Source organism: Pipistrellus kuhlii, unplaced genomic scaffold, assembly GCF_014108245.1.
Source record: "Pipistrellus kuhlii isolate mPipKuh1 unplaced genomic scaffold, mPipKuh1.p scaffold_m20_p_8, whole genome shotgun sequence".
Classification (NCBI taxonomy): Eukaryota; Metazoa; Chordata; class Mammalia; order Chiroptera; family Vespertilionidae; genus Pipistrellus; species Pipistrellus kuhlii.
The window spans coordinates 6,530,674-6,544,897 of record NW_023425584.1 but is presented as its reverse complement, the minus strand read 5'-3'; the positions used below and the strand labels follow the sequence as shown (position 1 = coordinate 6,544,897).

General features: G+C 44.7%; 1 protein-coding gene across 1 annotated transcript in view; it reads left to right on the top strand.

The window, feature by feature from the left end:
- WWC1 (WW and C2 domain containing 1) overlaps positions 1-14,224 on the top strand; it is a 123,858-nt gene that overhangs the window by 57,715 nt on the left and 51,919 nt on the right. The window contains exon 3 of the mRNA XM_036424555.2: positions 5,500-5,703. Coding sequence (XP_036280448.1) covers positions 5,500-5,703 — 204 coding nt within the window. The remainder of the gene's footprint in view (positions 1-5,499; positions 5,704-14,224) is intronic.

The window sequence follows — 14,224 nt, the reverse complement described above, 5'->3', positions numbered from 1 at the left end:
ATAATATATGCTCATATAATATAACAGAAGGTTTTTAAATAGAATCTGAAACTCCCCCTCTCATAACTCATCTCCTCAATTCTGCAAAGGCAGCCACTGCTAACAATTTATGTGTATTGTTCCAGAAATTTCCCAGTTGTGTATTTATGTGTATATTATATATTCACTAGAGGTCCGATGTACAAAATTTGTGCAAGAGTAGGCCTTCCTTCCCCCAGCTGCCGGCACTGGCTTCCCTCTGGCACCCGGGACCCAGGACCTGGGATTGCCTCACAGCCCGGCTTCGCCCGGAAGGTCACCTGGAAGGATGCCTGGCCTAATTAGCATATTATACTTTCATTATTATAGATATGTCCTTTTTTTACATCTATCAACATATGTGCATACAGACGTTTTTTCCTCATAAAAGTGGATGTGTCATTGCCGGGTCATTGCCCAGCAAGCCCCCAGCAGCCTGCATACATAGGTATCCATTGTGGCGTGGTGTGAGTGTGTGTCTCTAGCCCATCATACGAATCAGCCCACTGCCCTCACTTCCTGCCTGTGACCCAGGTGTCCTGATGCAGATGAAGCTTTCTGGTGTGTTTGTCTCTGGGACTGTGGTGGAGGAATAGGCTGAGAAAGGGGCCAGCGTGCTGTCTGACAGGTGGAGGAGCCCTGGTTGCGGTCCCCGAGCCAAGGAAAGCCGAGTGTGCTTGGGCCTCATCCGCTGTGCACCTTCTTGGCCAGGAATATGCCTGCCCTCTGAAATTTGCTGCCCCATTTACTTGTGAGGAAGGAGGACTTTCTGTCCCACTCTCCACCTTTCCAATTGGAGGATTTCCCTGATCCTTTCAGGCAAAGGGAGAGTGGAATGAAGTGGGACAAGCCTGGCAAAGCTTGAAGGCTGAGGATAGGGCATCAAACTCTAGCCCATTTACACTCTGTGCCAACGCTGGGCAAGGTATTAACTAGGGAGCATCCCACTTAACCCTCCCAACTACCCTGATTGTCCCCACCTTAGAAATGGGCCTTAGAGGCAGTAACCCATCGCTCAATACTCAGAGCTAAAGCATGGCAGAGCTGGGATTTGAACCACTTCCTCTGGGTCTCAGTAGCACCTGGTCATACCTTTGTCGCGCCCCTCATCACTCTGGGATAGCCACTGGCCTGGGGTTGCACGTTCTTCTAGATCAGGCACAAAGTAAGCAGAAAAGGGCATCCATGCCCGCGTGCATGACTAAAGGATGAATGAGCGGCCCGGCCCTGGCACCGAAGTGCAGAGGAGTTTCTGAGAGACAGCTAACGACATTAATTGCATTGTTGGGGGCAGCAGAGCCCTTTATTAGTGCCCGTGATTGCATACTGGGTAATGAGAAGTAAATATGCCTAATTGGGTGTGCACGGGGAACGAGGTTAATGCTGGGAGGGCTGCGTGGCGTGCTGGGTTAAACACTGAAGCGCAGGGACCCTCATCAGGCCCTTCCTGTTTCTAATTGCCGAGTGCATCCCCCTCATTAAAGGCTGACAGCAGGAGCGGGATTTTAAGGTGCTTCTGGGAGACATTGAAAGAGGAAGGAGCAGCAGGCTGTGGCAGAGTTGATTCTTGAGGGGATGATGGCAGAAATGAGGTGGGGGTGGGTAGGGGGTGGGAGTACATAGGGGCCAGGATAGGAAGAATTGTGTATGGCAGTTTTACCAGCTGTCAGGCTTCCGGTTTTCTTTTGGTGTGAAGGTGCTCTCATTGGATGGAGGGCACCACCTCTGTAGATGGAGCCAGTGATGCCAGTGGTATGAATATGACCATCATGGCCCAATCATTCAGAGCCGTGGGCTCAGAGTCCATTGACAGAAATTGCTCTCTTAAGAGTTTATAGACATGTTAGAATTGAACGACAAATTAAATCTCCCACCTGACATTCATTCACTCAGCAAGTATTCACCTACCACCTGCCATGTTCCAGGTACTGTCCTGGGAGCTGGAGATACGTAGGAGTTCATGGTAATGATCCTTGCCCTTGTAGAGCTTTCATTTCGGCAAAAGAGAAAATGAACAGAATAAATAAGCAGATTATGTAGTGCACTAGACAATTACCAGTATTATGGGAAAAAGAAAGCAAAGTGTAGGGCTAAAGTCCTGGGTGTGTTTGAGGACTCGGGGCAAGGACAGGGAAGAACTTGTTGAGAAATGAGACGTGAGCTAAGACCTTAAGGAGGGAGGGAGCATTTCAAGTAGAGAGCATAGAGCAAAAAGCTCGAGGGATGGCAAGGAGGCAGGTGTGCAGAGAGCAGAATGAGCTGGGGAAAGGGAAGGGCATCAGACCAGAGATAGATGGGCCTGCTGTCCATTGGCCTTACTCTTCTGGCTTTTACTCCCATGTCGGGTAGGAGCCATTGGCTAGTTTCCGGCAGATGAGTGGCAAGTTCTGCTCTATGTCTTAATGGGTCACTCTGGCTGCTGTGCTACCTTAGTGGGTAAGGACAGACCTTAGTGGGTAAGGACAGAAGCAGGGAGACCTGTGAGAGACCATTGCAACTGTCCAGGTGACAGAGGACAGTGTCCCAGAGCCATACAGCAGTGGGGGTGGTGAAAAGTGCCCAGATGCTGGGTATATTTTCAAGGCAGAACCACAGGACTTCCTGAGAGATCACCTATGGGATGTGAAAGAAAGAGGAATGAAAGACTCTCACTGGACCTGAGCAACTGGCTCCCTGGAGTTACCATCCATGGAATGGAGGGAACTGCAGGAGGAGTGGGTTTAGGAAGGAGGAACAAGGGTTCTTCAGGGCATGTTGAGTCTTCCATGCCTGTTACACATCTGAGAGCGGATGCTGGCCAGCTTGCTGTAGGAATTAGGAACTTGGAAAGAGATCAAGGCTGAAGATATGCACACTGGAGCTGTTGGCGTATAGATAGTATTTCAAGACATGAAGCCGGATGAGATTACCAAAGGGAAATATCAAGACTGAAGAAGACCAAGGAATGAGCCATGGGGTCCTCAGATAGTAATGGGGTGCGGAGAAGAGGAAAACAGGTGATTCTGAGGTGTGACCAGAAAGGTGGGGGAACCTGAGAGTCTGGGCAGCCACGGGAAGGAAGTGTATCAAGGGGAGGGTTGTCAGGTGACTATGAAGAGGCCTCAGAGTTGCCCACCAGCTTTAGTAATCCAGGTGACACCGGTGACCTTGACTGTGGAGGGCAGCTTTGGACAAGGACTGGGGGGATGGAGAGGGGAGGAAAGTCGTGAGTCAGAAAAAAAAAATGGAGGAGAGGAACCAGAAACAGCACATATAGACAGTTCTTTCCAAATTATTACCCATTCTCGCCCTAGCTGGTTTGGCTCAGTAGATAGAGCATCAACCCTCAAACTGAAGGGTCCTGGGTTCAATTTGGGTCAAGGGCACATGCCCACGTTATGGGCTTGTAGGAGGCAGCCTGTCAATAATTCTCTCATCATTGATATTTCTCTCTCTTCCTTCCTCTTTGAAATCAATAAAAATATATTTAGACAAAAAATAAGTTTGTGTGTGTATACACATATATAAAAACATATTTTAGATAAGTAGGGGACAATGTCTGTAAGTGTGTGAACTCTTAACAGCAATTACCTCTGGGGAGTAGGATTAGAGAGGTGGGAACTCTATAAATTTGCAGTTGAGGGAATTATTGATCAAAGTGTTAACATTTCTTTATTTTATTTTGTAGTATATGTCTAAAAAAACTGTAAATTTTAAAAAGTTAACAAACTTAAATATATATATATATATATTCAGCCTGATCCTGACAGGCCAAGTTTCTTTTGAAAAAGTAATAGAATTCTTTGGGCAAAGTGAGACCGGTCTGCAGGCTGGGTTCACCACCTGGCCATGATTATGGAGTGTCTGGTATGTAGTCACCCCTGACTCCACCCCCCAAGTGGGAAATTGTCAATGGGCATTGGCTCCTTGACCTTGCTTTGACCTCTTCTACATCTGTTCAGCTGCCAGCTATCCATTTTTATTTTTTAAAATTAATGTCTTTTAGTCAAATTGGCACTGTACAGGTTTATTGAACACATAACTAAAAAATAAAAAAATAAAATCACTGTTGATAATTTGCTATGTGTCCTCTTAATATTTTGGAGAATGTCCATATTTATTTTGATAAGCACAAAATTGTTTATGAAGTTTGTACACTGTATTGTCACTCACTTTTATGTTGTAAGCACCTTTCCATTTTATTTTTTTAATGGCTGTATTTGTGTATCATGTAAATATAACATACTTATTTGAGCATTTATTTCCTGTTTGACCTTGAGCAAATTACTTAACCTCTCTCTGTTTTCTCTTTTGTATAATGGAGGCAGTAATAGAATCCCCTTTACGGATGTAGTGTAAGGATTGAACGAGTAAATATAATAGATATAAAGTAATTAGGATAGTGCTTGGTATAGAATAAACATCAAATAAGTGCTTGTTATTTATTTTTCATATTATTATCATGGTTTTATACAAATGCATCTTTGTTTTAATTTCTTACTACTTACTAGAGGCCGGTGCACGAATTCATGCACAGTTGGGGGTCCCTTGGAATGGCCTGTGGGGATCAGGCTCCAGCTTGCGCCCCAGGCTCTCAGCCCAGCAGCCCCACCTGGAACCCCACCTTGGCCTGGTGCCACCTCCTCACCTGCTCCACCATCCTGCCCATGGGGCAATTGATCGGGGCTGGGTGGTGGCCCCACCTCCTGCCACTGCCACTGGTTGCATCAGTGGGGCAATCGGCCTCCCCCCGCTCACAACCACCTTGGCCTGGCACTGCCCACTCACCTGCTCTACCATCCCACCACAGTCCCACTCTCGTCAGGGCCCATCAGGGCCATCAGCGCCTCTACTGCTAGCATGTCCACCATGTTCTGTGCCACCCCCTGGTGGTCCGTGCATGTCATAGTGAGTGGTCGAACTCCCAGTCTCCTAGTTGAACTCCTGGTCAAACGACCACCCAATGGAACAATTTGCATATTAGGCTTTTATTATATAGGATTATTATAATCAATTACTATAAGGGGAATTATGGGTCAAAGGGTTAATTAACATTTTTAAGGCTCTTAATGTACACGGTCAGGTAGCCTTCTAGTTAAAACTCTTCTATGCTACATTTCTGGCAGAGTATGGGGTTCCTGTTTCTTCATATCCTCTGAAGTATTATTTCTTTTGCTTTACTTTGCTCTTGACCAAAACAGATGACCTTAAGCATCTATCATGTCATTGAGCCTCAGTCTAGATTAGAACTCAATCCTGGTCTTTCTCCTAGTTATACTCAAGCAGACTGACTTTGGGGTTTGGAAATGTATCCTGGTTTATTTTGTGTTTGCTTGCCTAATCAAAGTGAAGAGCCTTTGTGGCATAATAGGTAAGTTTAACCCATTTACATTTATTGTGGTTTTCTGTTCATTATGCTTCTTGTTTTCTGGTGGTGGGTGCCACAGGCCACCAACCCAACAGATACCTGTGCTGACCTGGGGTCTCTGGGGTCTGTTCCAGAAACCACTCAGATTGAGGACCCCCGGGTGCAATGGCGGCGGGAGCAGGAGCACATGCTGAAGGACTACCTGGTGGTGGCCCAGGAGGCCCTGAGTGCCCAGAAGGAGATCTACCAGGTGAAGCGGCAGCGCCTGGAGCTGGCACAGCAGGAGTACCAGCAGCTGCATGCCGTCTGGGAGCACAAGCTGGGCTCCCAGGTCAGCTGTGAGTACTTTCCCCCCCCACCAGGGCCCACCCTCCACCACCACGAGGGGCGGCGGGAACGGCTGCCCCAAGTCCTGCCTGTGTGGCCTTTCAGATCTGCCCACTTTCCTCTTTCTCCACTCCTGTGCCAACCATCTCTTCCTGTGCCCTGCAGCGATTCGTTTGCCATTTTCCTTCCATTTTCATTCATTCATCGTCATCTCAGAACGCCAACCAGGTTACAGTATCTCCTTGTTGATAACCTTTCCGTGGCTGGAGAAGTGATGGATGGAGAGTTAATGTTTAATTGGCCTGAAGTTTCAAATTGGGAAGATGAATAAGTTCTGGAGATGGATGATGGTGATGCTTGCACAATATGAATGTGCACGTAAAGGTGGTTAAAGTGGTAAATTTTATGTTAAATATGTATTTTACCACATTTTTTTAAAAAAAGTTTATTTTTATTGATTTTTTACAGAGAGGAAGAGAGAGGGATAGAGAGTTAGAAACATCAATGGGAGAGAAACATCAATCAGCTGCCTCCTACACACTCCCTACTGGGGATGTGTCCACAACCAAGGTACATGCCCTTGACCGGAATTGAACCTGGGTCCCTACAGTCCGCCCGCCGATGCTCTATCCACTGAGCCAAACCGGTTAGGGCATATTTTACCACATTTTTAAAAATTTTTTTAAATTTTTAATTTTTTAAATATATTTTATTGATTTTTTACAGAGAAGAAGAAAGAGGGATAGAGAGTTAGAAACATCAATGAGAGAGAATCATCAATCAGCTGCCTCTTGCACACCCCCTGCTGGGGATGTGCCCACAACCAAGGTACATGCCCTTGACCGGAATCGAACCTGGGACCTTTCAGTCTGCAGGCCGATGCTCTATCCACTGAGCCAAACCAGTCCCGGCATTTTACCACATTTTAAATATATACTATATGTTTTTATTGATTTGAGAGAGGGAGATGGAGAGATAGAGAAAAGATTGATGACAGAGAAACATTCGTCTGCTGTCTTCCCCCATAGCTCCCCTCCACCTGATTCTCCACCTGATTCACCTGCACACCCTCTACTGGGAATCAAACTGGCAACCTCTTGGTGCATGTGATAGCTAAGCCACATCAGCCAGGGCTATTTTACCAGGATTTAAAAAAAAAAAATCTTCAGTGACTTCTCATTGTTCTTTTCATGGCCTATACAGTGATCAGGCCCCTGCCAGCCATGCCCACCCCATCTCATGCTGTCATCATTAGGCTCACCCTCTGCTCCACAGTCTGCCCTGCAACTTTCTCCCTCGCCCTGCTGTTCCCCTGCTTACAATGTTTTTCTGTTGATCCTTTTGCACAACCAGTTCCTTCTCATCCTTCCAGTGTTATCCTTCATTGCCTCTCTGAGAGGCTCACTGTAACCACTCCACCAGAAGACTCCCCTCCCCAAAGTTAGCCCCAGGAATGCTCTTCATTTATTTTCTTCATCACACGTGTCACAGAATATCTGCTCATTTGTCCATCTGTATTTCCGTATTTGTCTGCTGGGGTTTTTCAGCCTCAATACTACTGACATTGGGGGCCAGATAAATCTTCCTTGTTGGGGCCTCTATGTTGTGGCACCTTTAGCAGCATCCGTAGTGTCCCACCCCAAGTTGTGAGAACCAAACATCTCTCCAGACATTGCCAGATGTGTCCTCCGGGGCAAAATTCTCCCAGCTGAAAACCACTGGTCTAGGTAAAATGATTCCCTTCTTAATGGCTGAATAAATGTCCTCTTTGGTAGGAAACACTTTCCATAATGTTTTTTGAGTATGGACTCTGGAGCTGGACTGCCCAGGTCCCAATCCAGGATATGCAATGGACTAGCTGTGTGACCGCACACACGTTATGCCATTTCCCTCTGCCTCAAATTCTTCACGTGTACGTGGACATAATAACAGTATCACCTTCAGCTATGGGGCTGAAAGTAGTTAACAAATGTCAAGTGCTTGGAATAGTACCTGTCGTATTCTTAAGCTCTCAGATAATCACAATTATTATTTGAAATTATTAATTCATTGACTCGACAAAAATTTTGAACAGATCCTTGGAACCAGTAAGATGGAACTCATGATCATTGGTAGGAAGTAAATGACGTAGTCCTATCATATAACTTCCGGGTATTCCCGAGAGCACCATCAGGCTCAAAGACACCACTGTTTTGAATGTCAAAGAACTTTAACCTGGCCCTTGTTGGTGTTGCCAGTGGTTAGACCACTGGTCCTCAAACCAAAAGGTTGTGGGTTCGACTCTAAGAAACTTGAGTTGCATTGGAGAGGCAACTAATTGATGTGGGTCTCTCACATCTCTCTCCCTCTCCCTCTCTCTCCTTCTCCCTCTCTCTCCTTCTCTCTCTCTCTCTCCCTCTCCCTCTCACTCCTCCTCTCACTCTCCCCTCCCCTCCACTGTCTGGGGGGAAAAAATAGAAAAAATATTCTCCACTGAGGATTCACACACACACACAGAGAAAGAGAGAGAGAGAGAGAGAGAGAGAGAGAGAGAGAGAGAGAGAGAGAGAACTTACATTATACTTGAAGGACTAGGGTCATCTCCGGTTACCTGATCTAAGATCCAAACCAGCCAGGACTTTCTTTGGGTTTCACAAGCCAGGTTTGCCTTCCAAGTCCAGCTCTTCAGCACGTCGATAGACCGGTGAGGCCACATGCCTGGCTTCTAGCTCAGCTGGCATGCCAGGGCTGGTGAGAGTTTTGCCACCTGGCCATGGTGATTGTGGGCCTACCCTGGGGATGGAAACTCTGTTGTCACCTCCTGTACAATCGCTAGCTCTCTGGGGAAGGAGAAGAGAACTGCCATTTAATGTGTTCCCGTTGTGTTCCTGCAGGGCAGGGTGCTGAGGGCACTCCACATGTGTCATTAAAGTAACCTCCCTCCCCACTTGCACACACACATAGACATGTACAGTCCCGCGAGATGCTGCTGTTCTCATTCTACAGGTAAAGAAACCGAGGCCCAGCAAAGGGAAGTCCTTTCCTCTGGGTCACATCGGTAAAAAGTGATAGAGCTAGCCTTGGTACCCAGGAGCATCTGACCTCAAAAACCAATTCTCTTAATTCAATCCAAGCCAGCCAGTCTGCTTCCAAGGCTCTTGGGTTACACTGGGGTCCCCCTATCCACTGAAAGGCGAGAACTTTTAAGAGCTGGGTTCTTTTTGGACCTCACCGCGTTCCTTCCTCACTACAGGTTAGAGGAAATTTGAAAAATAAGTTATTGGGAGAAAGTTAAAAATGCTTGTTGAACTACCCACTTGATTTCACTGACTCCTGTAACTAAGAAAAGATCAGGAAAAAAGGTCTTTAAAAGCATATACACATGGGGACAAGAAGACTTGGAGAACAAAGTAGCAATAACAGGATTTGGCCAAAGTAAATTTACAGTTATGAGTATGCGAAAAACTGAATTTATTCTTATGTTATTCCTTATTAATTATTGTATTATTTTCTATACTAGCAACTGTTAACCTACTTTTGCCCCACCCTGTATAATGTGGAAGCTGGAAGGCAGATGGACAGGTGGCAGTCTGTCTGGTAGACCTATCTGAGACAAGAGAAAATGGGCCCATAATGGAAAACACGACAACACTGTAGTCTATAAAGTACACCTGCAGCCCTAGCTGGTCTGGCTCAGTGGATAGAGTGTCTGCCTGGAACCGGAATGGTCCCAGGTTCGATTTCGGTCAAGGGTACATGCCTGGGTTGTGGGCCCAATCTCCAGTAGCGGGCATACAGGAGGCAGCTGATCAATGATTCTCTCATCATTAATGTTTCTCTCTCTCTCTTTCCCTCTCCCTCTCCCTTCCTTTCTGAAATCAATAAAAATATTTTTTTGGGAAAAATACCTGCAGAAGCCTTGTGACTTGTAGAAGCATCTATTTCTGGGAGTGGAAGTAGGAATGAAGTGAGGAGGGTCTCAAGAGGATTGGATGAAAGTTGCTTCTGAAACAGACTACCTAATCTCCTCCCCAAACTGGTAACTGCCCATCCCTAACCCGCAAAAGAAGGGAGAGAACAAAAGAGAGTTTGGACTGGAGGACACAAGGCAGGCTCACTGCGGAGGCCGCATCAGACTGAGCACATGGTGATTAAGGGAACGTAGATAGACAAGATTTTGGGATCCCAGCCCCCAAGTACGACTTGATTCCCAGAATGGTACCAGACTATTACCCTCCAGGCTGGACAGTAGAGAGTCTGGGAAATCTGAACAGAGAAAAGAGATAAAAAGAGAAAAGATGTAAAGATACTGGCATTGAGGATTCCTAGATGAAGCAATACAATATCGTGTACCCCGTTATTCAGTCACCAAGCTCCAATGCAGCCAGCTTTTAGGTGCAACCTCCCCCCCCTCCTCCCCCCAGCCTTAAATGTGAGCCAGCAACTGAGATCCAGATGCCCCAAGGGAAGCCTCGAATGTGAAAAACAAGTGGTTGAAGCAAACACATGGTGATGATGGGAAGGCCTTGGAGGGAACAGGGAGTGTTCATGGAGAAGAAAACGTTGAGAAACTACACAACCATGAAACAAGAACAGGATGCTACATTTTCTAAAAGGAACCCACAGAGAACACAGAGGAGCCTTTGGAAATTAAAATACTTCAGAGGAAATGAAAAGATCTGAAGGAAGACTGGAAAGTAAAATGGAGGAAATCTTCTAAAAAGCAAAACAAAACCACAATGAGATGAAAAATAAGGGGAAATATAAAGCACCAGGCCAGGAAAACTGAGTAAATATGAGTTCAGAAAGAGCAGAGGAAACGGGAAAAGAAGCATCAATGAAATTATTCAGAAAAAATTTCTCAGAACAAATGGAGGGGAGTTTTTAGATTGAAAGGGTTCACTGAGTGCCCAACACAATGGATAAAAGTTAACCACACCAAGTCTTACCATTGTGCAACTTAAACACTGGGAATGATTCAAGATCCTAAAAGTTTTTCGAGAGAAAACCAGATCATAGAAAAATGATTAGTCAGAATAGTTCTGGACCTCTGAATGGTGACACTGGAAACCTAAAAGATGATAGAGCAATGCCTTAAAAATTTTAAAGACAATCTTTTCTGACCTAGAATTTTATATCCAGCAAAACGTCTTATTTATGAACTAGTATAAGATAGAATGAAGATATTTTTAGAGATGCAAGATTTCAAAAAATTTCCTTCCTTCTCATTTTGGTTTCCTGCCAAAATGAGGGGTAGGCCCCAGAGGGGAAGACATGTTATTTAGGAAAGAAGAGAGCTGTAAGGAGGGGATCCTAGGATCTCAGCTGCACGTACAGCAAGCAGCTCACTCTGAAACCAGCATATGCCCTGGCAAGACAGAGCCAAAAAGATGAGTGGGGTGTACTGGCCTGGACTCTGTGAGAGGAGATTTAGATAACTGGCAGAGTGTGAGGTTGATTCGGTGATAAATTTGTAGGCAGTCATAAAAATGACAATTGCTAACTCTAGAAGGGAAAAGAAAAAAGAAAAAAAAACGCTGGAAAGAAAATGTAAGCAATGTCAGCTACGTGCTTCTGTCCCAAATAGTGTTTACAGTGAATGTAATGCAGACACTGAAGATGGCTTCCACCCAAACGATGTGTGGTATAGGGGCTGGGAAAGGGAGGAACCTAAGCCTCCATCCCCCAGGGAGACAAGTTTAAAATAAAACCTAGCACTGAAAAAATCTAGAAGCAGCAAAACACACATATTAGACATAAGAAACTGGCTGAACACATTTAATGGTTCCCTTTTAGGGAGTGAGATATGGGGATGGAGTCCTATGAAATGCATATGTATCAAAACCTGTATTGTGTTGGACTATTAAACTGTTCATATACAGGATGGGGCAAAAAAGTAGATTTACATTTGTGAGTGCATGAAACAGTTCTTTTATTATTGTTACTAAAGGCCCTGTGCACGAAATTCATACACTGGGAGAGGGGGGTCCTTCAGCCCAGCCTGCACCCTCTCCAATCTGGGACCTTTCAAGGGATGTCTGACTGCCCATTTAGGCCTGATTCTGGTGGGATCAGGTCTAAATGGGCAGTCGGACATCTCTCTCACAATCCAGGACTACTGGCTCCCAACTGCTCACCTGACTGCCTTCCTGATTGCCCCTAACCGCTTCTGCCTGCCAGTCTGATCACCCCCTAACCACTCTCCTGCCAGCCTGATTGATGTCTAACTGCTCCCCTGTCAGCCTGTTTGCTCCCAACTTCCCTCCTTTGCCAACCTGGTCACCCCTAACTGCCCTCGCCTGCAGGCTTGATTGCCCCCAACTGCCCTCCCTTGCAGGTTTGATCATCCCCAACTGCCCTCCCTTGCAGTCCTTGTCCCCCCAACTGCCCTCCCCTGCTGGCCATCTTGTGTCCACATGGGGGCAGCCATCTTGTGTGTTGGAGGGATGGTCAATCTGCATATTACTCTTTTATTAGATAGGATTATATTGGGTCGGCAACTAAGTAATTGCGGATTTTTAAAAAATCAAAGACAATTTTTTCATGGAACTGAATAACTTTATTCTGTAATGTATTGCCCATTTTGATCAATGACCTTTTGCCATCTTTCAGGCAGCATCATAATCCCACGTTCAAAAAACTTCTGGTTTTATTAGCAAAAAACTGAATCAGGTACGATTTGACATCATCATCATTATTGAAATTTTTACCATTCAAGAAGTTTTGTAAAGATCGAAACAAAAAGTAATCAGATGGTGCAAGGTCAGGACTATATGGTGGAGGTGGCAAAACATCCCAACCAAGCTCCATTAATTTTTGCCGAGTGACCAAAGATGTGTGTGGCCTTGCATTGTCATGATGGAATACAACACCTTTTCGATTTGTCAATTCGGGCCGCTTTTCTTCAACTGCATTGTTTAATTTCATTAGTTGTTCAATGTAGACATCAGAATTGATCGTTCGGTTGGGTGGTAAGAGTTCAAAGTAGACAATTCCTTTGTAATCCCACCAAACTGATAACAAAACCTTCTTTTGATGAATATCAGCTTTTGATGTTGTTTGAGTTGGTTCACCTGGCCTGCTCCATGATCTTTTCCGCTTGATATTGTTGTAAACAACCCATTTTTCATCGCCAGTTATCAGTAGTTTTAAAAATGGATCATTTTCATTATGTTTCTTTAGCAAATCACAGCTGCTAATGTGTTGCGTTAACTGTGATTCTTTCAGTTCGTGAGGAACCCATGTATCGAGTTTTTGAACATAGCCAAGTTGTTTTAAGTGATTTTCAATGCATGTATGTGATACATGAAGCTTCTCTGCAATCTCACGTGTTGTACTGTGACAGTCCGAATTGATTATTGCTTTGATTAGGGCGTCATCAACTTCAACTGGACGACCAGAGCGTTTTTCATCTTTGAGTGAAAAATCACCAGAACGAAATTTGGCAAACCAATTTTGACACTGCCGTTCTTTTAAGGCTTCGTCACCATAAACAGCACATAACTTTTTATGAGCTTGCGATGCGTTTTTCCCTTTGCGGAAATAAAAAAGCAAAATATGATGAAAATGTTCCTTTTGATTTTCCATTTTTCAACGAACGCCAAACGAAAACTACAAAACAGATCAAAAAACTTTTTTTACTGATTAACAGCTGAATAGCCAACTATCAAATAACAAAATGTGTTTTACATTTGTACTACATCTGCAAACCTAAAAATTCAACTGAATTTTTGTTGTGTGAAACCCGCAATTACTTAGCTGCCGACCCAATATATATATTTTTTGTTTTTTAATTACATATATTTTTTTTATTGATTTCAGAGATGAAGGGAGAGGGACAGGGAGACAGAAACATCAATAAGAGAGAATCATCAATCAGCTGCCTCCTGACGTTCCACACTGGGAATCGAGCCACAATCTGGGCATGTGCCCTGACAGGAATCAAACTGTGACCTCCAGGTTCATAGGTTGATGCTCAACCACTGAGCCCCGTGGCTGGGTTTATTATTTTTTTAAAATATATATGTTTTTATTGATTTTAGAGAGAGGAAAGGAAGAGAGAGAAAGAAACATTGATAGACTGCCTCCTGCACACCCCCTATGGGGGATCAAACCCCCAACCTGGGCATGTGTCCTGACCAGGAATCAAACTGTGACCTCCTGGAATTGTGACCTCTGGGAATCGAACCAGTGGGACTAGGCTCAACCAACTGAGCCACACTGGCCAGGCCTCTTGTATTATTATTTATTACATTATTTTCCATACAAACAACTGTAAACCTACTTTTGCTCCACCTTGTATAACGAATAAAAACTGAACATTAAAAAAGGTGAGACTTGACAGCTGCGCTCTAAGGTCCTGTTGAAATATAAAGTCCTTTTTGTTGGAGGGTCAGTGAGGGGACACATAACACGAAGGAGAAGCTGACGGCCTCATTCTTAATTGGGTGCTTAGTTACTTTGTGGCATATTTCTTTCTGGTCTTTCTAGATGTAGAATGTGTGTATTTGTTTACTGTGTATTTTTTGCTAATTTGTTATTCTTTTTTTATAG